Genomic DNA, 26,664 nt, shown 5'->3' on the forward strand with positions numbered 1-26,664 from the left:
TTTTCCTTTCTTTTTAATTTTTGTCCTCTCGTCGTCGTCGTCGTCGTCGTCGTCGTCGTCGTCGACCAATAATATAATAAAAAAGAAAGTAGATATTGCTGCGGTGACGGCTGTGGTTTTCGCGGCTCCTCTTTCTCACGGGCTTCCTCGTTTCAAGCCTTCTCTTAACGTTTCTAAAGACAATTGAAGAAAAAAGAAAAAAGAAAAAAATGGAAAGGAAAAAAATATCGTTAACGACCAATTTGCATTTCCCGTTTCCGGGAATGACGATCGGATCGTGATCTACGATAATTTCGATCAACGAGACGACGCGAATCGTTCATTGCACGGAACCATGGAAACTGCGTGATCAACGAATACAGATAATCGATCTAATTCGTGATAGATCCGAGAATGAAATCTGTCAATGATAATTTTTTCGATGGAAATCTTTGAACAAATTCGTCGTAGACACCTTTGATATTTCCGTAAAATACAAATCGTTGACACGAACAAGCGTAAACGCATGCTGATTCGTCGAATATAAGATTTAAGAAAAATGTCGAGTTGAATGCTATAAAAAAAAAGACGATTCTACGTGCTCGCACACACCTATCTCCTTTCTCGAATAAAACTAACAAAGATATTTAACGTCGATCTTAACGAAGATTATTTAACGAATTATACGAATTAATTTCAACAGACGGAGTTGTCTTTTATCGTATCGAGAAAGGTTTCTTGAATAGGTATACCAAGTCTCTGTACGATATATTCTCGAGGACCTTCGATGTTACAGGTACCGAGAACTCGTTCTGTCCTTCCGGGTTACCTGAGCCCACTCACTTTCATCGGTGCGATGACTCGCTCGATAAATTTTCCATTTTTTCTTTATTTTTTTATTTATTTTTTCTTCCCTTTTTCTTTTTTTTTTTTTTTTTTTAGAAATAAATTTATCGCTCCGACAAAGAAGATGTCCGATATAGGAAAGAAGTACCTTTTCAACGGGACAATTAATTTTAACTTCGAAAATTGAGCCAACAGTTCGCGACGACTCCATTTTTATTTGTTTCGAAGATCTCGTCTTATAAGCGTATGTACATACGTTAATGCATACAATGCATTTGCAAAAAGAAAAAGAAAGGAAAGGAAGAAAAAAAGATAAGAAAAGGAAGGAAGGAAGGTTCGTCCTTACGCAATACTGCCGACGGCAACATCGAAACGATCCTCCGGCTCGATTATCTCAACGTTGCGTGAGATCTTAACAATCTCTGTGGGATCGTTTTGACGAAAATACGATCGAATTTGGCGAAATTATAGACGGGTGCACGCCGTTTAAAGAATTTGAATAATCTATATGAATCGATGTTCGATCTGACGTTTTAAAAGGAAAAAAAGAAAGAAAAGATAATAGGAGAACATTTATTCGTTCGTTTATTTCATCGACTCGATGGTTCCAATTTTTTGTTATTATACAATTGCGACGATGTTGACTCGTTTATAAATTATATTACAAATTATAATTGAAACGTACATGCGTATGCTATTTCATTTCTTTCTTCTTTTCTTTCTTTTTTTTTTTTCTCTTTTTTTTATTTTTATATACGTAATCGATCAGAAAATCTTTTTCTTCGTGTGTCAAACGTTGAACGGAACGTTAGCCCGTGTACCACGGTGTGGAGTAATTTCCTCTAGCGATTAATATCATTAGAATGCAGCAGCATTCGTAATTGGCCACGCTCGATTGCTAACACTTACCACTCGCAATGTTGCGTAAAGTGTGTTTCTATATAGCTGTTCTCAGTTCTTGTGTTGCCGGATACGTTATGTCAGTTGATCAGAAATTTCGGTGAAAGTTTTATCGGAATAAGGTCGATTAATTAATTATTATTATTATTATTATTATTATTATTATTATTATTATTATTCATTTCATGTTTTTCTTTTTTTATTATATAAATTCTCATCGCATAAATCATTAATATTCGAACTAACGTTTTACCTTAAAACGCTTCATCTTTCGATCGATTTTTAATCAAGGCTATCAGTAATTAACAATGAACAAAGAACACGAAATCTAATAACAATAATAATTAATTGATATTTAATAGGTGCTCGTGTGTACAGAAATTCGACAAAGTTTAAATGAATAATAGCCATTTGTTTCGTGCTCGGAACATACCTGGACCAATTAAAGTTAATTACGTATAGAACTTCTAACGCGTTCGCTTTATTAGCAATTATGTCCAACTTTCGTGGAATTTCGTTGGGAAAATAAACGGCAGACTTTTATAGTCTAAATTACAAAACGAAACAAGACGAAACAAAAATCCTTTCAAGTATCACACTTAACATTATAAGAATCAGAGAGAAATCTTTTTCTTTCTTAATGATGCAAGATTTTCCTTTATATATATTTTATATATAGGGTGGATCAAGCGTTTTCAAGAGCTTGTAGTTTTACATGTTATTCGAAACGAAAGAAAAATTTCTTCAAGGAGTTTCGTAAAAGAGTAATTGATTTTTAAAATTATCTAATGACTTTTAACCCACCCGGTATACATATATGTATATGTACGTGTATTTACACACGTAAGTAACGTCGAAGACTGTAATGAAAATGCGCTGAATTATTAATGAACGAAGGATTGAAACGATCGGTATTAGAAGCGCGGCGACATAACGGTAAAGAAAAAGAGAAAAGTTGTTTCCGTTCTCTCTCGCTTATAAGAGAGAAACTTCGAGTTAATAATACATTGTATACGCATTGGAATGGAGCTGCTATCACTTTTGATTTTATTTAATATTTGTCATTGAAAGTAGTTAGAGAAACTAACGTTTCTAACGTGTCGGTACGTTTCACACGTTCGAGATCTATGAAGATTTGTTTCTTTTAATCGTTTAAAGGAGATTAGAAGGATCAGTCGATTTTTACAACAATTGTGTCGATAGAATCTATGGTAGGATAGTAAAGAAAAAAATTATAAAAGAAAATAATTCTTATTAAGCACTTTGAAAAAATAATTATGCTGTCACGTTCGATAATTTTGTGAAAACTATGCTATTTTTTCTAATTTTTTAGAGAAGATCGGAATGAGCGATCTATTTTTGAAACAATTCCATCGATATAAACTGCAGTACGGTAAATAAATAAATACAAAAATTATACTTTTGTAATAAATACTTCGTCAAAATAATTACGCCGCCATGTACGATAACTGTAAAACAAATAATTTTAAGAACCCCGTTATTTTGACTACTTTTACAATTCTAATGTTAATATTCCAATGGTATCCTCCTACGTCGGTCTTGAATCAGGATTATGTTGTAAGAGAGTGGAAGGGAGAGAGAGAGGAAGAGAGAGATAGGTTGAATTTACGACAAAGAACGAAGAGGAGCTTGATCGTGATCGAAAATAAAAACATACGTCGATCGTTTTATTATCGAGTTGTATCGATTTTTCAATCGACTAACTCGAATAATAAGAAGCTATTACGATCAAAATAAAAGAAAAAAAAGATTATTTCTCTTCTATTATGTTCTTACACCTAGGGACATTTTGCTCTTTTTATTTTTTTACTTTAATAAAGTTACGCAGGATAAACACGTTAGTCTGCACGCTTCGATAATTTCGTGTACTCGAATTCTCGGTATATAATTAAAAATAAAAAAGTAAAAAAAATAAAAGAGAACGAGTGATCGTAAAACGTACCCCTTTTCTTTTTCAAATTTAATTATTACAATTTCTTTATCCGCTTTCTTTTTTTTTTTTTTTCTTATTTGTCGATCTCCTATTTAGTTGTCTTTGCTTTTTTTTTCTTTTTATCGATAAAAATCGAAACGCTTCGATAATTTCGAGTGATCGAATTCTCGATATAATCTAAAATAAAAAAAAAAATAATAATGAGTTCTGATAAAAAGTATACTTTTTTCTACAATTTTTTTTCTTTCTTATTAATTTAATTATTACAATTTTTTTATTCACTTTCTTTCTTTTCTTTTCTTTTCTTTTCTTTTTTTTCTTTTTGTTAATTTCCTTTAGTCAGATAGTTTTCTTTTCTTGTTATAGTATAAAAAAGAAGAAAGAATCAGAAAATCACGACAGAAAATTACTTCCTTCGTAAGGATCTTGCGCGCGCTATCACCTGACAAAGAGACTTAAACTGATACAGAAGGCGTGGCACGATTTTCTCCCACTCTTCTTCGATCCGCTAATAATCACTGTGTTTGCCACTTTCTCTTGTCGAGAAATTTTCCTGCCTTTTTTTTTTTTTTTTTTTTTTTGAAGAAAGGAACACTGAACCCGCGATTCGTCTCTTAAGCAATTTGTTTTGTCCGTCTTCGTTCGTTTAAAAAATAAAAATAAAAATAATAATATCTCAGACAAAAACAAACAATGAATCTGTGAAATACTTACAATTACTACGTTAATTAAAAACAGTGATCGATCTAAAAAAATAAATCTATAAGGAATACTATTCTAACAAAAAAAAAATGTTTGATCCATCAAAATATCGATTTACATAAGTCATTGATTTAATAATTAAATATAAATATTTATATATATATTATTTTTTTAGTCGATTACACAATTTCTTTCTTTCTTTTCTGTTTTCTTTTTTAAAATTTTCTTTCCACCTCCCCTTCGCGTGGACTCACGCGGCATAAAATTAATGCGAATAAACGATCGATGTGTAGCACACGTATAGAAAGGAATGTCCTTGCCCCGAATATGCATGCACGTAGGTTGTCGATGTGTAAGTCCGTCTGATCGTGCACGTGTACGCACGTAGAAAATCTTATAGAGCCCGAGGAACGTCAAATTGCGAAGCTAGCCGTGCAATACGTCCGCGTTCTGCATTTTATACGAGTATTTATCAATAAAAGGAGAGAAATTTATTTATCTTCTTCTATATTTTTAACTCAATTATTATACAATTATATACAAATTGAAGACATATCAATATTTACTACTTAATAATATTTTTATATAATTAATATATATATATACATATATAATAAATTATTAGATTAATTAAATTAAATTAATTAAACGTATTATTTTATTTCGTTATATATTATATTTTACTTGTTATTTACTATACCTATATGTTATATAATAATAATAATAATAATTATTATTATTATGTATATATATATATATATATATATATATATATATATATATATTAAAACGATCATGCACCACACCACGAACGAATAGAAATGATAAATATAGGATATAAATGCGAGTTGCAGAAGATTGAATATTCATGTAAGAATAAATGAATAGAAAATCAAGGGTGGACAATTTTATTGGCCGATCATAAAGATTATGATCATGATCCAGGGCTTTGAGAACGGGGATCGATTAATGATATATAAGGACCTTCATTGATTTTCATTTTTTAGAATCTTTTTCTTCTTTTTCTTCTTCTTTTCTATTCTCTATTTTCTTCTTTTTATTCTGGTTAGATCGGTCCACCTTGGGAAAGATCTTTTCTAATTCTAAGTCGTTGAGTCTATCTATCAATGCTATTTTAGCAAAACTCGTTTGCCATTCACGACTATCTAACATTATTTCTTAATCCTAGTTTAAGTATACGTTGGCAACACGTTGATGTTACGACGAATAAAATAAAATGAAAAAAAGAAATAAATAATTTAATGTACCAATTAAATAAAAAGATGGTATAATTGATTTCTTGCTGAGCAAAGAAAGAAATAAAAATTTTAATATCGCGATGGTATTTGCAAAAAATGAACTTTTTAATATTACAAACTGAACATTAAAAATAAAACTTGAGAGAAGTATATCTACATCCCAATCTAATCACAATTGGAAAGAAACTTTTTAATATTCTAAGCTAAAAATAAAAAAAGAAAAAAAAATTATTAAAATAATCATCCTAGTATAATGTATCCTATCATGCTAATACGAACCTATTCAAAACACGTCCTAATATCGTAAATTAAACAATTCAAGGATTTAGGATAAATATAAAGAAACAAAAAATTAATAAAATAACCATCATTCTGGAATAATATATTCGATAATGCTAATATAATTAGTATCCAAATCAAATTACATCGTAATATTATAAACTAAACGATGCAAAAAATTCTTTTATACACACACACATGCACACCTATATGTATATACGTTATTTTATCGAAAAAATTGATTTCGTAAGAACAGAAAGTACGTAGGAGACGATCGAGAAAAAGAAATCTTATCGATCTATCGATCGGCGAGAAATATAGAGACTTCTCATCCATCGTTAGGATAAACTAACCACAGTGAGTTAGTTTCATAAGACTCAAGCAAGAAGAGGATTATGGCGAAGCCATTTAGCGGGGCCTCGACCAACGGAAGTCAGGTGAAAACGGTTCGCAAACGTGTGTAGCCTGAAAACGAATCGGTACGTGAATACACGAACTTCCACATGTTCCAACAAGTGCTCGATCGATAGTGTTACCTGAACTCTCTCGCAGTGGTCGTTCCCCTTTTACATGTTTTGTTTTATTACGTTTTTATTTTTGTTTTTGTTTTTCCTTGTTCATTTTTCTTTCAACTAAACTTCAACCAGTCTATTCTGGAAAGAAAAATTAAAACGAAGTTTGAAACACCGAACTAACTTGTTCAAACGGTGACACTTACGTAAGTTTAACTGAGTTACCACCGACCCGTTTCGCGATAACTATTTCTATTGCTATCGCGTGAAATGTAGGGGAAAAGATAATTATAAATAAATGAAAGATAAGAAAAGAGAGGTGTGAGAGGATAGAGAGGAGTTCGAGAGGAAGAAGAAATCGTTGATATCGACCATCTTTAGCAAGAGGAGTCTCTCTAGGATATCTTCCTAATAATTTACATTAGAAAGTAGCTCTTTAGAACAGTGGTTCGCAAAGTAATTTTATATCTTGCCTGTGACCTATTTTTAATTATTTCTCTCTTTTTATCATGAAATTACTATTGAATACACGTATGGATGGTTATAATTTTTGAAGAAAGAAAGAGAGAGAGAGAGAGAGAAAATTTCTTTTTATTTCTTATCACACTATATTCATATTTGTTGTTCTTTAAGAAAGAAAAAAAGAGAAAGAAAAAGAAAAGAAAGAATCCTTCAAAAATGAACGAACGAGAGTGCACGAAGGAAACTCTTAGCTTTCATCGTGACACGACTGACCTCGTGACCCATCCGCGATTTATACCTACCTCGTACTACGCATCAAACAGGTTCCACGGTGTTCTCGTAACATCGTGACTTCTCGCCTTCTGTGTTTAGATGGTATAATCAAGATTCAAGATTTTCTAAAGTCACACGAGAAACGTCTAATCTGCTTTAAAAAGTACAAACGAAAAAGAAAGAAAAAAATGCAAAAATTAAAATACAGTACTCGTTGTAAATTAGATGTTACGCATATCTAAATAAGAATATATATACATATAATATATGAATAATATATTATTAATAGTATATAATATATATAATACATAAATATACAAATAATAAAGTGAAATAAATTAAGATTAATATATATATATATATATAAGTAAATGAAATTTTTTTTCTCTTCTTACATGTTTTAATATACTATATCACATTTTAATGTAATATACATACATACATATATATATATATATATAAAATTTCTTTTTAAACAGAAAATCCTCAGAAGAGCAATAATGTCAATACGTCTGACTAAGAGAATACTTTGAACGCACACAAACGAACGAACGAACGAGAGTGCACCGACCGTACATACACGTTAGTCATCATATTCGTTTTAGACGTGAACGACGTAGACAAAAACAGCCTTTCTAATCGGGGATCCCGATCGTAACCGCAAGCCGTGTTAGACTGTTTTCCTGTCAATGATGATTCGATGTCTTTTTTCTCTCCCCTCTCTTTCTCTCTCTCTCTCTCTCTTTCTCTCTCTTTCTATGTATATGCGCGTTTATATGTGCGCGCGTGCTTCTATCGTTGCATCGATTCTAATCGTTCTACATTCGCATGAGTAATTTCGATCTAAATGATCTAATCTCTGTGAATCTTTTTTCTTTCTTTTGTTTTGTTTTCTTTCTCTATTTTTTGTTATCCTTTACATCACACAATAAAATGTAATAAGAAAATTCAATGCGGGAGACAAACTGCAGATTTTTTTCTTTTTTTTTTTTTTTTTTGGAAGATTGAAAAGAAAAGACAATAAACGATCGACGGAATTTTTTTTACACTTTACTTTTCGTTCCAATTTTCGAAGAGAGAGAGAGAGAGAGAAGAAAAGGAAAGAAAAAGAAATTCTTGGAACGTGATCTAGAGCGAGTGACTTTCGAACTCGATCATGATCGACGATAAGAAAGATAAAGTTCGATCCCTTTTTCTGTCTTTCTTTTTCTTCCTCCTCCCACCCTCTCTTTCTCTCTCTCTCTCTCTCTCTCTCTCTCTCTCTCTCTCTCTCTCTCTCTATCTCTTTTATTTGCGATCCTATTCTCGACCGACAATCGTGAGTTAAAAGGAGAGCAAGGCTTTCGAGAATCTCGCGAACGAGGTAAACGTGACAGAAGGGAAAGAGAGAAAGATATATATATATATATATATATATATATATATATATATCTTTTATATATATATATATATAAGGAGAGGGAAAGAGATTGATAAAAAGAGACGCAATCCAACGAAGGAAAGCTACGAACTTGGCTATATAACGGAAACGAATCCATTCTCCTAAGGAGGTCGATGACAGGAGTGTAATAAATAATATATAAGTTTCGCGTACAGAAAGTCAAGATTAAGTGTCACGCACAGATCGGAAAAATAAAAGGAAATTAAACGAAATGAAGTCATCGTGAAATAGAACTAAAGTAAAATAGAATAGAATCTTAAGTATCGCGAAAATAAAGTTCTCGTATCTTCTCCTTTCTTTTTTCTCTTTTCTTCTTTCTTCCTTCTTTTTCGCTCCAAATGTTGCTCGTAAATTACGCAAAACCCAGAAGCAATTTTATTAGCGATGAAAGGAAGTAAAGGATATATAAGGAGAGAATGTAGTTATTATATAAAAAAGGCATAATTCCAACGGTATAATAATCTCTAATATAAAATCTATATCTTTTCGGATCTTCCTGGAGGAATAATGTTCAATCATTATTATTAACGATCGATTTAATTTCGTTATTAAATAAAATTCCACGTGTTGCTGATTAAAAGGGTATTCTCTCGTAGATGAGAAAAGAAAAGAAAGAACAAATTGTTTCTCATTAATGTCTTTTTTTTTTTTTTTCTTTCTTTCTTTTTTTCCTTTTTTCGACATATAATTCCTGACTGACGAGAAAGAAAATTTTCGTAATGCAGAAATGAAAATATTGAATTGCAAATTAAATTGCAAAATTACCGATCAATTAACCTACATACCGTTACCATCGATTTTACGAAAGGAGTAAATAAGAATAAGCGACGAGGGGAGAGGGAAAGAAAAGAAAAAATAAAATCGAGAGACGAACGATGATCGAACGTCGGAGAGATCAAAGGGCGCACGTTCGGGTACCCGTGTGTAAGTCAATAAAAAAAAAAAAAAGAAAAAAAATTAGTGTAGTAAAAAAGAAGAAGAAAAGGAAGAAGAAGAGAACGAAATTGGAGCAACTCTCGAAGGCACAAACGCAAGGAGAGTTGACACGTGAGATTGTCGAAAAGAAAGCTAGAAGCCCGGTGGGAACGAATTCGTCTTACGGTACTTTTTCTTCTCTTCTCTTTTTCTTTTCTTTTTTCTTTTCTTTTTTCTTTTTTTTTTTTTCTTATTCTTCTCCTTTTTCTTCTTTGTGCCGAACATGAATATATTCGACGACGAAGTTATTTGCAATTTTAAAAATAAGGGAATCATTATCGACGTGATGAGAGAGTACGTACGTATGTAGGTGATCCTGCAAAAAATTTTTAATTGCTACTGTCAAAATTTTGAAAGGAGAGATAACAATCATCGACGAGAGAGTAACGTGAAGATGAACACGCAGAAATTTTTTAATTGCTATCGTTGCAACGATAAGGAGAAGAAAAAGAGAGGAGAGAGACGATATAAAAAAGATAAATAAATAAATCGAGAAATAAATAAATAAATAAATTGGAAAAGAATATGTCTAGATGGTAAAGTTTCGAACAATTCCGTGTAACAAGACAGTGTAATTTAACGAAGAAAATGTTAAATGGCATCGTCGTTCGATAATCTTAAATTCCATAATCTCTAACAGTTTTGTAACATGCGTACACAAATATACATATATATATATATATACATATAAATATGTACGTGTTGCGTTCGAGAGAGAGTAAAGGGTTAAAAGAGCTAACTCGCTTTGGCGATGCATCATAAGTACAACGATCTTCTCTATATGTTTATAGTCTCGTTCGCTCTCTCGTTTTCTCCATAAAGCCGGACGTCCATATACTGTGTATATAGTCCACAGTGTATATATATGTATATATATATATATATACTTGTATACCTACTCGATGCTACCTTCGTTGCAATATGCAACACACACAATGCATATATGTACATCATACATAGATATATATATATATATATACATAGATATATAAATACATATTGTGAGAGGGTTTTCCTCGCAAGCAAGAAATTTCTAAGCGAGACTTTTAGAATGGCACCTTTGTCACGGTGCACGATTTCCATTATACGGCCTGTCGAGTATCCGTGACTACTCGGATTGCTTAGAACGGTAATTTGCGATGTCCTCCTTGCTATCGATCGTCTAATGCGCTTGCGGTTGTCGATGAATAGAAAAATATGTTTTGTGATTAGAATAGAGAGCGATAAGTAAAGTATTTTTTTTTTTTTTCCTTTTTTCCATAGGACGACAATAATTTTCTCTAAAACGGAGATCCTCCGGGATGAAGAATTTGTTATTCAAAAAAAAAAAAAAAAAAAAAGGAAAAAGAAAGTGAAACTAATTTTTTAAGCAGATATATTTTTGTAAAGAGAGAAGAAGATAATTTTCTTTTCTTTTTTAAAACAGTATATATATATATATATATATTGTTTTTTTTTTTTGTAATATTTATTTCTTCTTGAATACATCAAATGTTTCCATACACCCGTATCGATCATTCCTTATTTTATTTATTTTATTTTGTTCGATTGCAATATAAAATTTATTCCTTCCTTTTTTTGTCCGAACAAATAAGCACGCTCGTAAAAATGTTCGCTCTTTCTTTCTTTCTTTCTTTCTTTACCGTTTCTTTTCTTATTTTTCTTCTCCTTTCTTCTTCTTCTTCGTTTAATATGAAATTACGTCGACACGCTTGTACGGATACAACGAGTATCGTAATAAATATGTACTTGCATACGTAGTTCGAATTACGGTGACATCTCGAACACGACGAGAAGTAGTAACTTTTCTTCGTCAGCGTTTCACGAGACAGAGAATTCTAGATCGCCATGTTCGACCGTCCGTGAAAATTTCACTTGAAATTACGGGCACAGCCTCCACCACCTCCTCTCCTCCTCTTTCTCTTCTTCCTCCCCCACCGTATCTCTATTATACGATGTGTTTCACGAATAAAATTTATATATATATACACATACATATATATATATATTTATATATATACATATACATATACATATATATGTATATATATAAATACACCCGCGAATCAGCTGATCCGTTAGGGAACGAGCGAGTGAACACGAGAGAAATCGATATATCCGTACGGAAGGGGAAGGAAAGAGGATCGGTTCCATCTTTTTCCTTACTTGAGTTTAGAATTTAATCTCTAATGCGCTTTCAGAACCGGTCTTCTAGTGCATGTCAGAACTCTCGCGCGTCCTATTTCGATAAATTCTCTTTTGATTTGTCTATTTGTTTTTCTTTCTCTCCTTTTCCTTCTTTCTTTCTTTCTTTCTTTCTTCTTTTTATTTAATCTTTCTCTTTTCTTTTGATTTGTTTCCTTTTGCAGCCACGCAAATAAAAATTTCACTTGTACGAAGTTATAGACCGTCGTTGTTATATACCATATTAATATATACTTCAGAAAATACGTGTATAATCGTGAGAAATAAAAAGTATTATATTCGGAGAACGAAACTTTCTTCTTAAAAGAATAACTATTAAACCACGACTTTCTACTTTGATTCGATCGAGTTTAACAATATATCGAATTAAGCGAGTTCTCTAATAAATAATAATAATATATGAATGAATGAATAAATAAGTAAATAAATAAATAAGAGCTAGGCGAAACGTCTCGTAATTATAACGAAACGTAAGAAAAATGGAAATGCGTTTGTATGGAAATTTTATCACTTATTTATATATAATACTTAAAGAGAGAGAGAGAGAGAGAGAGAAAGATAATTAATTATTAACGAACGTTGCTCAGCTCCTCCAGAATAATTAATAATGCCTGCCACAAAATGGCGAGCTAATTAAGACAGCCCTAATGCTGAATTATTTCCACGATAATAATATAATCCACGTGATCTGTCTTTTATGATCGAGCGAACAAATCTGCCAAGTGAAAATCTTCCTGCGAGAAAAAAGACAACAATAAACAGACGAATGAATACGTACGACGAGGTTCTCGCAATTGCAAACACATGTTATTATTATGTTGAGTAACCCGAGCGAGAAAGGATAAGAAAAGGAAAGAAAAAGAAAAAGAAAAAAGGCAGAGTGAAAACCCGGATAAAATTGTTCGATTGAAAATATTTTAATTGGAAGACTCCATCTATGAGGAAATTTCTCATTTTCTTTTTTTTTCCTTTTATAAATTATAACAGAATTATGACAAATCATATAACAAATGTATTCATATCTTTCTTTCTTGATTGTCCAAAAAAAAGAAAGTAAATCGACAAACTTTTATTTATTGTATCAAGTTTTTCCAGTAAGAAGAAACACATAGTTTTGTTTACAATTATATCGATACAGAGGAAGTACAACTTCGAAGCTTAAATAAAATTGCAGCATTATTATATATATATATATATATATATATATATATATATATATATATATAAAGATAAAATATACATGCAGCATATTAAAATAGATAAATAATAAAAAAAAAGAAATTATATGTATCAAAAACCGAAAAAAATGGGGCTCTCGAGTGGTCTTTGAAGCACAGATAATTGTTTCCTGAGCGGCTGCTTTGAAAATCCAACTAAGCTATCCAGAAAAACCCTTACGAAGGCCCAACCTTTCTTACAAATATTTAAGAATTCTAACTTATTCTTAGGAGAGAAATAGAAATTGAAAGAGGGGGGGGGAGGTTTCTCTTAAAATTATTCACGCCAGATAAATTCTGCAAGCAAACACACATACACTATATTTCTTAAACTCTAGTGTCTATTTCTAATTCCCCAATATCTTGTTGTAATTTTTTTTTATAATTTTTTTTAATCTTTTATAATTTTTTTTGTAAAATTTTTATATAATTAAAAACCTTTATTTATATAGTAATACTAAGTACATTGTTTAAAGCTCGTTCAGTTTTTTGTTTTTTTTTTTTTTTTTTTTTTTTTTTTTTTTTTTTTTTTTTTTTTTTTTTCTTAGAAACTAAACTATTTTAAAATTTTAAATTCTACAAATTCTTTAATAATAATAATACATGATGTAATAATACTTATAATAATACATGTGTTGTTTTGTCGCTTAGCAAGACCCTGTATTATTATCTCTGGTCGTGTGCGAAGTGAAGAAGCTGCCTCCTTTTTTTTCTTATTATCTAGTAATACACAATTGATTAATTTAATTTATTTAAAAAAGACTAGATATTACAACAACCCCTCCCCCCTTCGTTCTCTCACCGCGGCGTTAAGGCACCCAACGTATGCACCAAGGACTATGTAACGAATATTTTCGCACAAGTACAAAAACCCATCTCTTTATTATCTTCCTTCGTAGGGTCGTTTTTGCACAAATAGAGGGATTATTGTGTGTTGTTTTACTGGACCGGGATTCGAACCCAGGATCTTCCGCTTTGCAGGCTGTGCTTTAAACCACTGAGCTATCGAAGCCCTTGAAATCTAATTTGCTTATATATCAACTTATACACAAACTATGACTATATATATACATATATGTTTATATATATATATATATAGAAATTTCATTAAAAAATTAGGTCGAAACAAATTTCCCTTTCACAAACCGATATTTTATTTTTAATAAAATTAGAAACATATACTTTACCAATAATTAATAAAAGAAAAAAAAAGGAAATTAAAGAATAACTGGATTTATTTTTTAATCTAAACTCTTGATAATTTTGCAGCTAAATTTATTGTTAATTTAAAAAGTATACTCGAAAAAAAATCTAAGTAAATACGACTGAAGAGAGAAAGATAAACAGAGAAACGAAGACGATATATATATATATATATATATATATATATATATATATATATATATAAATCCTTATTTTTCCAGAGAAATTAACTGCAAAATAATTCGTGATCGCGCGGTAATTGATTGTAAAATAACCGCAAAGAACTTTCGCCGTTTGTTTTTCTCTCTTCTTCTATCTCTCTCTTTCTATCTGTCTATCGTCCTGTTTAACCGATGCCACGAATTCATATTTCAAGTAGATTTCTTCTGTATTTATTCTCTTCTTTTTTCTCTCGCTCTCTCTCTCTCTCTCTATCTATCTATCTATCTATCTCTCTATCCATCCATCTAGCTATCTACCTATCTCTCTTTCTCTTTCGAATCAGCCTCCAGCACTAAAGTCGTGTCTTACCTCAGGCTAGAAACGTTCGTTTAACAATTTTTCAAATAGAATTGTAATCACGTTTCATCGTGTACATGTTCACGCTCCTGTACATTCACTTTCCTTCCAGGTCTCGAGCAATAGAACGACTAGGAGGCTGTTGCTTGCCTGCTTGGCGGTATTCCTCCTGTGTCTTTCAAATCAGGCAGAAGGTATGTCATTTTTTTCTATTCTTTTTCAAATTTTAAAAGATAACAAAAGTTACGAAAAAATCGAGCTTTTCGATTCCCTTGTACCTTCAAATATACATATACTACGTATCTTTTGATCGATTTTTTATCTTCTCATTAAATTGTAATTCTATTTATTTCGTAAAAGTATGTTACGGAATGCGAAGATCTCGTTTCTTTTGTAAATAGATTCTCTTTTCTTTTATTATCCAATCGATAAATTACTTCAAATAATTGTTATCGTATGTAATTCAATAACTACAGATAAGTGAGCTCCTTTTTATCATTCTGATATAGGTGCAAGGAAAAGATTACGAAGGCCCACTACCTTAACACCATCCATCTCGAACGATCAGGAAGTATCGGCTAGTGTTAACAGGTTCAAGGTCACACGAAATCGCGTTAACAATAAGAACACGAAGAATGAAATCCAACCTGGGAAGACGAACGATTACAAGGTACATTGTAGAAATGTGATTAATATTTTATACAAAAACGTGATAATTATTTTTATTGTTTCTTCTTTACTATTATTACTATTTTGTTTCTTCCTTTCCTCTGTCATTTTTTTATATTTCTATCGGATTCATTGATAATGTATTTTTATCACGAACAGGTCGTGTGTTACTACACAAATTGGTCCCAGTATCGTACGAAGGTCGGTAAATTCATGCCGGAGGACATACAGCCAGATCTTTGCACCCACGTGGTCTTTGCATTCGGATGGTTGAAGAAAAATAAATTGACAAGTTTCGAGTCGAACGATGAAACCAAGGACGGTAAAATTGGTCTCTACGAGAGAATAGTGAACCTGAAGAAAGCCAATCCGTCTTTGAAGATCCTACTTGCTGTCGGTGGGTCGATCTATCTGATTGAAAAGTGAAATAAATAAAAAAAAAAAGGAAAAAAGAAAACGAAACAAATCCCTTTTTTTCTTTCTAATAAAAATAAAAATAAAAAATGTTCTTCCTTTTTCTTTTTTTTAATTATTCCAACGCTTGTAAACACCCGACAATTCTTTTTTTTCGAAAGGTGGATGGTCCTTTGGCACGCAAAAGTTCAAAGACGTATCATCGACGAGATACGCTAGACAAACGTTCATCTACAGTGCTATACCATATTTGAGAGATCGAAATTTCGACGGGCTCGATATCGATTGGGAATATCCGAAAGGAGGAGACGACAAGAAGAATTACGTTCTATTACTGAAGGGTAATAATTTCTTTGAAAACTTACGAGACGTTTACGACACGTTTCTAATACTTTTAATAAGATATACGCAAGCACGCGTTCTGTCAACTTGGTCAGTATTTTTCAGAACTTCGCGAAGCCTTCGAAGCTGAGGCACAAGAGAAAAAGAAACCTCGTCTTCTATTAACAGCTGCTGTACCCGTTGGTCCTGATAATGTTAAAGGTGGTTACGATGTACCAGCTGTTGCCAGGTTAGAACTTCTTCTTGTTTTCTTCTTTTTTGTCTCTGATTTTTTATCCATTACTTCGCAAGTGCATTTCATTTGGATATCCTCTTAATTATTCGTTTCTTCATCCGTCTTCTTGTTCGTCCTTTTTTTCTTTTTTCTTTTTCACCTTTTATAAATCCTTCGCGTCTGATTTTTATATCATACCCACTGAATTTTTATTATTCCCTCGCTTCTTTACGTTAATTCGATAATTTCTTTGTATTTTCTTTTTTTCATTTTCCCATCTCGTATTTCTCGATCCGCATAAAATAATTTCGTAAAATTTGCTCGTTTTACGATATAATTGTACCCTCTATTAATCCACCTTTCCTTTCTCATCGTTTCTAGTTACCTAGACTTCATCAATCTCATGGCGTACGACTTTCACGGTAAATGGGAAAGAGAAACCGGACACAACGCACCTCTCTACGCATCATCCTTGGATTCGGAATGGCAAAAACAATTGAGCGTTGACAACGCGGCATCGATGTGGGTAAGATTGGGTGCACCAAAGGAAAAGTTGATCATCGGTATGCCCACATACGGTAGATCGTTCACTCTGTCAAACCCATCGAACTTCCGTGTACACGCACCGGCCAGTGGTGGTGGTAAAGCTGGAGAATATACCAAGGAATCCGGTTTCTTGGCTTATTACGAGGCAAGTCATTAGTTATTTCACAAACTTTCTTCTTGTCTATGTTTGTGTGTGTGTGTGTGTGTGTGTGTGTGTGTGTGTGTGTGTGTATGTGCACGTATCGGTATGTGTGCTAACTCGATCATGAAATAGAAAACTGATTAAATTAATTTACGTTACGATAGATTTGTGAGATGTTGCAAAATGGAGCGGCTTATATCTGGGACGACGAGATGAAGGTACCATATTTGGTGTACGGTGATCAATGGGTAGGCTTCGACGATGAAAGATCAATCAGGAACAAAATGCATTGGCTGAAATCCACCGGTTATGGCGGTGCCATGGTATGGACGGTTGACATGGACGATTTCAATGGTACTGCTTGCGTTGGAAACGTAAAGTATCCATTGATCGGTGCGATAAGAGAAGAGCTAAGAGGTATCCCACGAGGACCGGATGCCAAAGATGTCGATTGGAGTTCGGTTGCTACTACCATCACGGAAACTATTGTTAAGAAACCAGAACCTTACAAAATATCTATCTCCGATGCATTGAGCAAAGCTAAAAAAGTACCAAAAATCACTCAGTTGGTTATTAATACGCCAACGAACGGTTAGTAGAACGATACGATTTGATTCGTATCGATCGAATCATTTCTCTAATCGATCGATTCGATTTTACAGAAAGGGAAGCACAGACCATTTGTTATCTGACCAATTGGTCCCACAAAAGACCAGGCCTCGGTAAGTTCTTGCCCGAGGATATCGACCCGACACTTTGCACCCACGTAGTCTATGCTTTCGCGACCTTGAACGATCATCTGCTCAGCGAAGGAAGCGATCAGGATGTTGAGATGTACAAACGATTGATCGCACTTCGTGAGAAGAATCCGGACATAAAGGTAACATTGTTTATCGAATTAACGTACGTATTTTTTTGTTTCTTTCTCTTATCTCTCTCTTTTCTTTTCTTTATCATCTTCATTGATATGATGTCACGTTGCGATGATTGCGATGATCAGATATTGCTAGCTATCGGAGGCTGGGCCTTTGGATCGACACCCTTCAAAACATTGACTAGCAATACTTTCCGAATGAATCAATTCGTTTACGAAGCCATAGAGTTCCTAAGGGAATACAAATTCGACGGATTGGACGTTGATTGGGAATATCCACGGTAAATAGATATTGTAATAATAAAAAAATGAATTTTTACGAATCGTTATAATAATTTTCTAGGGGAGCCGACGATCGTACCGCTTACGTGAATCTTCTGAAAGAACTCAGGCTGGCTTTCGAGGGTGAAGCAAAGAGCTCTGATCAGCCTAAATTAATTTTATCGGCGGCTGTACCGGCCAGTTTCGAGGCCATAGCTGCTGGGTAAGTTTCGTTTAAATAAAATTTATTTATTTTTCTTCCATCGTTTTGTTTCCCATAAAACTGATCGACGATACATGCATTCGATCGATCAGATACGACGTCCCGGAAATATCCAAGTACCTGGACTTCATCAACGTGATGACGTACGATTTTCATGGTCAATGGGAACGTCAAGTTGGACACAACAGCCCTCTTTATCCTCTTGAGAGTGCAACCAGTTATCAAAAGAAATTGACAGTCGTTAGTACATTTGCCTCGTCAATCAATTTCACATCAGATTGTTTTCAATGGAAATTTTATTTCATATTTATTTCTTCCTTTTTTGCAAATCCAATTTTTTAGGACTACAGTGCGCGAGAATGGGTGAAACAAGGCGCACCGAAAGAAAAACTGATGATAGGAATGCCGACTTACGGCAGATCCTTCACGTTAGTCGACGAAGACAAATTCGATATCGGAGCACCTGCCTCCGGTGGTGGTATTCCTGGTAATTACACCAACGAAGCCGGATTCTTATCCTATTACGAGGTCATTTATCTTTTATCCATGATTTGGAAAATGATAGTTTCCATTTTTTTTTGTTTTTTTTTTTTTTTTTTTTTTTTATTATTTCATAAGAAATTTATATGTCGCTTAGGTGTGCGGATTTTTGAACGAAGAGAACACGACTTTGGTATGGGATAGCGAACAACAGGTACCTTTTGCTTACAAAGGTGATCAATGGGTTGGTTTCGATGACGAAAGAAGTCTTATAAACAAAGTACGTATAAAAAATGAAATATTGTTTGTTTGTACGATTAGTTAACTTGATTAGTTTACAAAAAAAAAAAAAACAAGTCTTACTAAATTACAAAAAGAAATTCTTACTACATCAATCGCTTAAAACAAGTTCATTATCCTAACAAAAATTTAATACTCCTTTTTAATCTCTTGATTTAGATGAACTGGTTGAAAGAGGAAGGTTTCGGTGGTGTTATGATCTGGTCGATCGACATGGACGATTTCCGAGGATCGTGCGGTGCCGGAAAATATCCACTGATCAAAGCAATGAAAAAGGAATTGCAGGATTACAAAATCAAATTGGAATACGATGGTCCATACGAGAGTTCTTCTAGAAATGGCAAATACACTACGAAAGATCGTAAATATAACCAACGAAATGTTTTCTATTCAAACATATAAATACTAAATATTGATCGACTCTAAATTTAATTTTGTCGTTATTGTTTGTTGTTAAAGCGAACGAAGTGACCTGCGACGAAGAGGACAATCATATATCTTATCACCCGGATAAAAGCGATTGCACGATGTATTACATGTGCGAAGGTGAACGCAAACATCACATGCCCTGTCCAGTTAATCTCGTTTTCAATCCCAACGAAAACGTCTGCGATTGGCCGGAAAACGTTGAGGGATGTTTGCAACACACGCAAGCGCCGCCTTTGCGAAAGTAATTAAGAGAATAAGAGAGAAAAGGAAAGAAAGATATTTTTGCATAAAACAAAAAAAGAAAAAAGAAAACCTGCGGCATTTTACGTGTGCGATAAAAATGAAAAGAAGGACGACAAGGATGATAACGTTTTTGTATCATCGAGTTTTATCATCGCTGTTAAATTCAGTAGATAGATAGATAGATAGACAGATAAAGAGAAAAGAGAGAGAGAGAGAGAGAGAAAGAGAGAGAAAATGAATGAAAGGAAGAGAGAGAGAGAGAGAGAGAGAGAGAGGATGAAATTATGAAAAGAGAAAGAAGATATGCTGCCTTCGCACAAAAATTTATAGTCGATATTTGCCCCTCTTCCATATCCCTTCCCCTTTCCACACCGCCCCCACACCTGCTCTATTTTGATTTTCGATTATTACGTTTGTTTTTTTTATTTCGTCGTTCTTTTTGACACGCGATATATTTGTATTCCCTTCCAAGAGACCCTCCCTTTTTACTTGTCATTTGTATAAAGCATGGACGAAATCACGAGGTATAGTTATTTGTAAATAAAGAGAAATTTAACAGACATCTAATACCGAGCAATTTCTAATCTTTCGTCCGAATTTTGTTATTTTGTCTGTTTTTTCTTTTTCTTTTTTCTTTTCCTTTTGGAATAACTTCGTTTAAAAGGATCGAACGAGAGGTGACAATTTCGATGTATAACGTTACATAAAAATTTGTATAATTGTTCATTTACATTTTGTTTTCTTTTTCTTATTTTTTTTTTTTTTTTCGTCTTTTTCTTTGTTAATTTTTCATTCAACACACGACAAGCATACTCTCACTTGAAAAGAAACGATTCTTTCGAACGTTTGATCTTTGCTCTAATTCACATGAAAAAAGATATGAAATATATTTAAAAAACAATCGAATATTAAAGAGAAAAAATTATTTCTTGGCAGTTTTTAGGCACGATCGTACCGAGCTTAGTCTCTAAATCTAAATCTGAGATCTTTCAATTTCCTGTAGAAATCTGAATGAGCAAAACGCCTATAGGCAGTCAACACTTCGTACTCCGTCGATAATCGTGATTTCGGTTGCTATTTATCAATAAACACTTGTTTTTTAAACCCCTTATGGTAGGCCTTCGAGACAAATATGTTGTGCAAAGTAACATACATGCAGGGGCTTAAAAAACACAACTGTAATTATCGACGTATTATAAAGCGTTGCCTATTTTCAGGCGTTATACTAAATAATTAAAAATCAATTAATATCAGTTTCAAATCAATCAAAGAACGCGCAAATTATCTAGTTATAATATCGAAACGCAAAAAAAAATCATTCATACGTATTAACTTTTTTACACGCACATTGTAACTTGCTCACGCTTACATATATGTATATACAAAGCATTCCTCGATATGTATACTCTGTCAGCTAATCTAACTTTTTAATCAGAGTTAAAAAGATTCTGAGATTCGAACACACGTTCGTTGTATACCAAATCCGAGGCGCTATTCTTTCATTTACTTTTTTTCGTTCTCGCACACACTCTTTCTGTCCTTAATTGTGTCAGATTGCTTTCTCGAGCTCGTGTGAAAAAATTACGAAACGAATAACTCTCTCATCAGAGCTGAAACATAACGAGTCATTTAGCAAAAAGCAACAATACGATGAGTTGAATCAGAGCTAACCAAGTCCTAGCTAATCTCTCGTAATTGCCAGAGCTGAGTGCCGATGCCTGACAAGCAGTATGAGGCGTTCCCAAAGTCAACAGAACTTTATCGGACGAATAGGAAGGCGTTGTCTCGGTGCAAACGGCTCTACCAGCAATAGTTCTTAATTGTCTGGCGTCTGATTGAGATGCAGTATGAATCTGACGAGATTCTCGAAGCCATCTTCGTAACCATAGACTAAGCCAAGCTATCTCGCAATCGCATTCCAAAGGATTCCCTGATACTTGTAGTCCGCCTGTAGGATAACCAAGTTATATTTTTTTTTTTTTTTGTAATACATCGACGATCTTTATAATACAGTCTCTCGTTTCGTATTACCTGCAACCATATTGGTACCAACGGTCTCCCAAGAAAGATTTCCATATATGATCGATGGACTCAACTCGTTGATGTGATTGTTTCTCAAGTCTAATGTCAGTTGTGTCAATCTCTTTGTCAGCGATAGGAATATATCAGATTGGAATCTTCTTACACGCGTGTTCTTTATCCTGAGTATCAATTCTCCACCCTCGATCGTAGAAAATGCTTCGGAAGATATCACTTCTAGATCAGCACCGGTTATCGTCAATTCTCGAAGTTGCTTCGTGAATGCATTTTGTATCTGATGCTTCAACAAGTGTTCCGTCACTTGTATCTCGATCGTTCGTAATGGTAATCCAATTACCAGGTTACGAAGATTAAATCCGTCAGCCAGTGGCCAGGTTTGCAGTTTAAGATGTTTCAGATATCTCAAAGAACGAAGACAATCCGTATCGACCGTTCTCGTTCTATTCAAATTTCTCAAATCCAACTTCTCTAATCTGAGATAACCGAAAAAGCTTTCCTTCGTCAGTTCCTGTGATAATCAGAAAAAAGAAAACAGATCAGGATCAAGATCAAGCAACGTTCTGATGATTACTATTCATTCGCTTACCTCTATCGGATTACTAGAAACATCGAGTTCCCTCAGTAAATTTAATCTGACACTCGGCATAGAAGTCAACGAATTATTCGTTAACAACAATATCTTGAGATTCTTCAGATACTGAAACTGACCGTCGGTTGTACTCTCGATGTTATTATAGGACAAGTCTATAATGTTCAGATTTATCAATGGAAAAGGTGAGATAATTCTCAATCCAGAATTGGCAAGAGAAAGTTGTCTGAGATTAGGCAAATAATGAAAGAGTTCTTTGAAGTTTGCTTGAAGAGTGTTATGGGAGACATTCAAGTTCAATAATTTTCCTAAAGACACGAATGAATTGTCCGGTAAAATGGTCAATCGATTTCTTGCCAAGTTCAACGATATCAGTTGCGACGTTGGAAAAGCGGTCGAATCTAGATGATCCAAGAAATTGTCAGCCATGTTTAAATCTCTCAAGGTGTAACCAACTTCCATAAACGATGGCGACGGTACAACCGTGAATTTGTTGTGACTAAGATCGAGAATCTCCAATCTAGTACCTTCGAAAACGTCTCTAGGTAAAGATCGGATTTTGTTACCGGAGAGATTCAAGATCCTTAAATTTTTCAAGTTTCTGAATTGTTCGGTAGACAGTTGAGCTATCTCGTTGTTACCCAAATCAAGTTGTTGAAGAGAGTGCAAACCATAGAACGATTGTTTCCTTAATGCTTCTATCTTATTGTTCCGAAGATTCAATACTTGCAGTTGATTGAGAGCAAAAGTTCCTGTAAATAAATCATTGTAATCAAACTTGTCGTCAATACAGAATCATCGATTTACTTTACCTGGTTCGAGATTGGTAATGAAATTGTTACGAAGATCGAGGGTCAATAAATCGGGTGTTCCGCAAAACGTTTCGGTTGGTAAATGAGTGATGTTGTTGAAGCTAACGTCAAGATGAGTCAAATTATTCGTAGTCGATCCAGAATCGATGAAGGATATGGCGTTGTAAGAGACATTCAATGCAAATTCGGTACCACCGATCTCTGAGAAAGCATCTAAATCTAGGACAGTCAGTCTGTTGAATTCTAAATGTAAAAATCTTAGACTTGACAGACCGTAAAAAGCGTTCCTGTCCATTTTATATATTCTATTGTACGCCAATGATATCGTCACTAATTTTGGACAATCCATGATGGAGTCCGATACGAGGATTTTTATACGATTTCCAGTAAGATCTAACGATCTCAATTCGGTCAGATTATGGAACGTGGATTCTGGTATCATCTCGAGAAAATTATATCCCAATTTGACGTCCCTCAGTTCTGGATGAACGCTTGATAAAAATATTCTTTCGGGTAGGTAATGTAATCTGTTGGACTCCAGATTGATGTAACGTAATTGTTGAAAGGAATAAAAGGCTGTTGGTTCTATCGATTGAAAATTATTATTGTCGAGAACCAGCCAAAGTAGATTGCTCAGAGGTCTCAGTGCTCGTTGAGGAAAATTGTCCGTTGCAAATGCGAAACTCAGTTCTAAAATGTCGAGACTTTTTTCGATTCCAATGAAACAGTCATCGTCCAGCTCGGTGAGATGATTAAACGACAAGCTGAGTTCTTTCAATTTACCTGCGTATTGTACAAAAAAAAAGAAGAAATAGAAGAAAAAAATCACTCGTTGAGACACGTTATATGTATATTTATGGAAATCGCAACGCACCTGCTCCTTTGAATGCTTCCGCTTTGAGTTTGGTCAAGAAATTATTACGTAGTAATAAAATCTCGAGATCTTCGGCCCAATCGAAATCACCCGACTCCACGTGAGAGATCTTGTTGTAACCGAGATTTAAATGAAGCAATCTCTGACACCTGTCGTCCGAAATGAAAAATTACTTTTTACACCGTGTACATATACATATACATATACATATAGATATATATACATATATATAATTACTACATCACAAGTACCAATTAGTTAACGTTTTCTAACTAGCCTTTCTCCGTTAAAAAAAAATGAAAGAAAGAGTTAAAAAGTCAAAAAAAATGTACCTGACTAAAGCAGCTGAAGGCACGGCGTCCAAGCTATTGGTGGCAAGTGAAAGAGCCTTCAAATTTTCAGCAAAATTTTGAAAACTCTCGTTCGAAATATTACGTATGTCATTGTTGGCCAGATAAAGATAGGACAATCGTTTGAGTCCATTAATAGCAACCGGTACGCATGGTAAATCATTGTTCTCCAAGTTCAAATACTCCAAACTGTTCTCTAAACTACGAAAAGCATCGTCGTCGATATTTCTAATGCCATTAGACGAGAGATGAATCCTTCTAGCCTCCAAACGATCGAATATCCCGGTAGGTAAAGATATCAACTTATTGTTGTCCAAATTGAAGTCGTTGATCTTAAGTGTTCGATTAGAGCTGGTTAAAACATGAATCCATTCGATCGAATTTTCACTAACGTCGATCAGTTCCAAGCTTGAACTTTGGAATACCGGTAATTCCAATTGTTTCATATCGTTTCCACGAAGATAAAGCCAATCTAGGTTTACCAATGTTCCTAACGACGATGGAAATGATTTAAGAAGATTATTGTTCATGCTAAGTGTATGAATGTTAGGTGGTAAGGATTCCTCGGCAAGATTTTCGATATTGTTATTGTCCAGGTTAAGCCAAACGAGCGAATCGAAAGTTGAAAATATTTTCGGTACTTCGATGATAGAGTTATCACCGAAAAAACCATTGCGTAATGTCGTTCTCAAGTAACCCCAGTCACCGTCGAGCGATGTCAAATGATTGCTAGAAAAATAAGAAATATTACAAAAACGATAACTCTGGGATTTTAACGAACCTTACAAACCTGTGCATGTTCAGCCAATTTAATCTTTTCAAATCTCCAAAAGTTTTAAACGGTACATCCTCTAAAGCGTTGTAACTTAGATCCAATGAACGAAGACTATCAGCCACGACTCTAAAACAAATCTTGATTTATATTGTTGGGAAAGATCGAAAGTAATGAGATCGAATGAAAATTATTAATTACCGAAGAGAGGTATCACCGATACTGGCAAGTCGATTACTCATTAATCCCAAAGCTTCGACACCGTCCGAACTTTCGAGTGCATCATTATCCAGTATTTGCATCCCAGATCCGACTATGTCCAATTGGGCAACGTAACTCACCGACACGTCTAAAATCGTATCACGTTTAATAGATAAATCATTATAATTACAAGCCACCGTTAGAGTCACACTCAAAAACAGAAAAGTATACGTACCGGGAAACCTAGCAAATGGTACTCCCATGCAAGTGATATCCATCTTTGTGAAATCCTCATCGTCCTGTACCCAACACATACACATTGTATTGAAGGTACACGGTACATTGTAAGATTCGATCACGTTAGAAATACAATTGATCCAAAACAGAACACCGACGAACCAAAATTCCTTCCACGGTGACATCTGCACGAATAAATCAATGACTTTCTTTCCGAGAAAAAAATCCAAATCTATTTAGATCTTAGATTAGAGGGTATCTGTCCAAAAAAAAAAAAAAAAAGAAAAGAAGAGAAACACGAGAAAGAAAAAGAAACGAAACGAACCTTCGTCGAGTGGAACGAACAAAAAAATGCTTTCAATGAAGATAGAACCATCGACGGGATGAATTTCGTTCGGATGACCAATGAATCATCTTAAAAGCGTTCAAACTTCGATCTTGTCTTCGTATTCAGTTCTATCACTCGGATCGAAAAACATTTCGGAGAATTCACTGATAATATATTCACTGATAAAGCGTCGAGTGAGTACGTTCACGGTTAGTTCCTTTGTAAAGCGCAAATGCATCGACTCGCGAAACCCGCGCAAGCGCCTCGACGACGAATTTTATGGATCGCAAACGGATTCGAAAACTCGACAGGACGACTTCTTCGTTCATTGTAACATTGACCATCGTGAAAAACTTGAATGAACGAACGTATTCCATAAATGGGACAACGTTTAATGATCTAGAGCATAGAAAAACGTAAAAAAGAAAAAATAACGATTCGCGTGATCGCGTGAAAATATATTTCATAATATTTTCTGACATTTCCTAATTACTTTATATTTCTTCCTTTTTATTGTTGTTTTTTTTTTTTTTTTTGTTACTTATTTCATTCATTTTTTATCCAGTCATTTTAAAAATCAATTACGAAAAAGACAAAT

General features: G+C 33.8%; 2 protein-coding genes across 3 annotated transcripts in view; one reads left to right on the forward strand and one right to left on the reverse strand.

Annotated features, from left to right (window-relative positions):
* LOC122634394 (probable chitinase 10) overlaps window positions 1-20,430 on the forward strand; it is a 21,629-nt gene extending 1,199 nt beyond the window's left edge. Inside the window, exons 2-16 of the mRNA XM_043823295.1 lie at window positions 14,839-14,920; window positions 15,236-15,396; window positions 15,555-15,792; window positions 15,971-16,150; window positions 16,257-16,380; window positions 16,747-17,056; window positions 17,218-17,644; window positions 17,716-17,933; window positions 18,054-18,208; window positions 18,271-18,411; window positions 18,504-18,651; window positions 18,754-18,939; window positions 19,049-19,171; window positions 19,351-19,552; window positions 19,651-20,430. Of these exons, the coding sequence (XP_043679230.1) occupies window positions 14,839-14,920; window positions 15,236-15,396; window positions 15,555-15,792; window positions 15,971-16,150; window positions 16,257-16,380; window positions 16,747-17,056; window positions 17,218-17,644; window positions 17,716-17,933; window positions 18,054-18,208; window positions 18,271-18,411; window positions 18,504-18,651; window positions 18,754-18,939; window positions 19,049-19,171; window positions 19,351-19,552; window positions 19,651-19,865 (2,910 nt within the window). The 3' untranslated portion in view covers window positions 19,866-20,430. The remainder of the gene's footprint in view (window positions 1-14,838; window positions 14,921-15,235; window positions 15,397-15,554; window positions 15,793-15,970; window positions 16,151-16,256; window positions 16,381-16,746; window positions 17,057-17,217; window positions 17,645-17,715; window positions 17,934-18,053; window positions 18,209-18,270; window positions 18,412-18,503; window positions 18,652-18,753; window positions 18,940-19,048; window positions 19,172-19,350; window positions 19,553-19,650) is intronic.
* Window positions 20,259-26,349, reverse strand: LOC122634391 (chaoptin). Of its 2 annotated transcripts, XM_043823287.1 has the most exons (11): window positions 26,064-26,349; window positions 25,737-25,923; window positions 25,502-25,649; window positions 25,319-25,429; window positions 24,511-25,257; window positions 24,179-24,327; window positions 23,305-24,087; window positions 22,490-23,244; window positions 21,895-22,411; window positions 21,535-21,811; window positions 20,259-21,473 (listed from the first exon to the last, which is right to left on the reverse strand). In XM_043823287.1, the coding sequence occupies exons 1-11, from the start codon at window positions 26,112-26,114 to the stop codon at window positions 21,413-21,415; spliced, it is 3,786 nt and encodes a 1,261-aa protein (XP_043679222.1). In that variant the 5' UTR covers window positions 26,115-26,349; the 3' UTR covers window positions 20,259-21,412. The 2 variants fall into 2 exon arrangements, with proteins under 2 accessions (XP_043679222.1, XP_043679224.1); XM_043823289.1 differs by lacking the exons at window positions 25,737-25,923; window positions 26,064-26,349 and having other exon boundaries at window positions 25,319-25,440; window positions 25,502-25,637.
* Window positions 26,350-26,664: the final 315 nt, after the last annotated feature.

Source organism: Vespula pensylvanica, chromosome 14 (genome assembly GCF_014466175.1).
Source record: "Vespula pensylvanica isolate Volc-1 chromosome 14, ASM1446617v1, whole genome shotgun sequence".
Lineage (NCBI taxonomy): Eukaryota > Metazoa > Arthropoda > Insecta > Hymenoptera > Vespidae > Vespula > Vespula pensylvanica.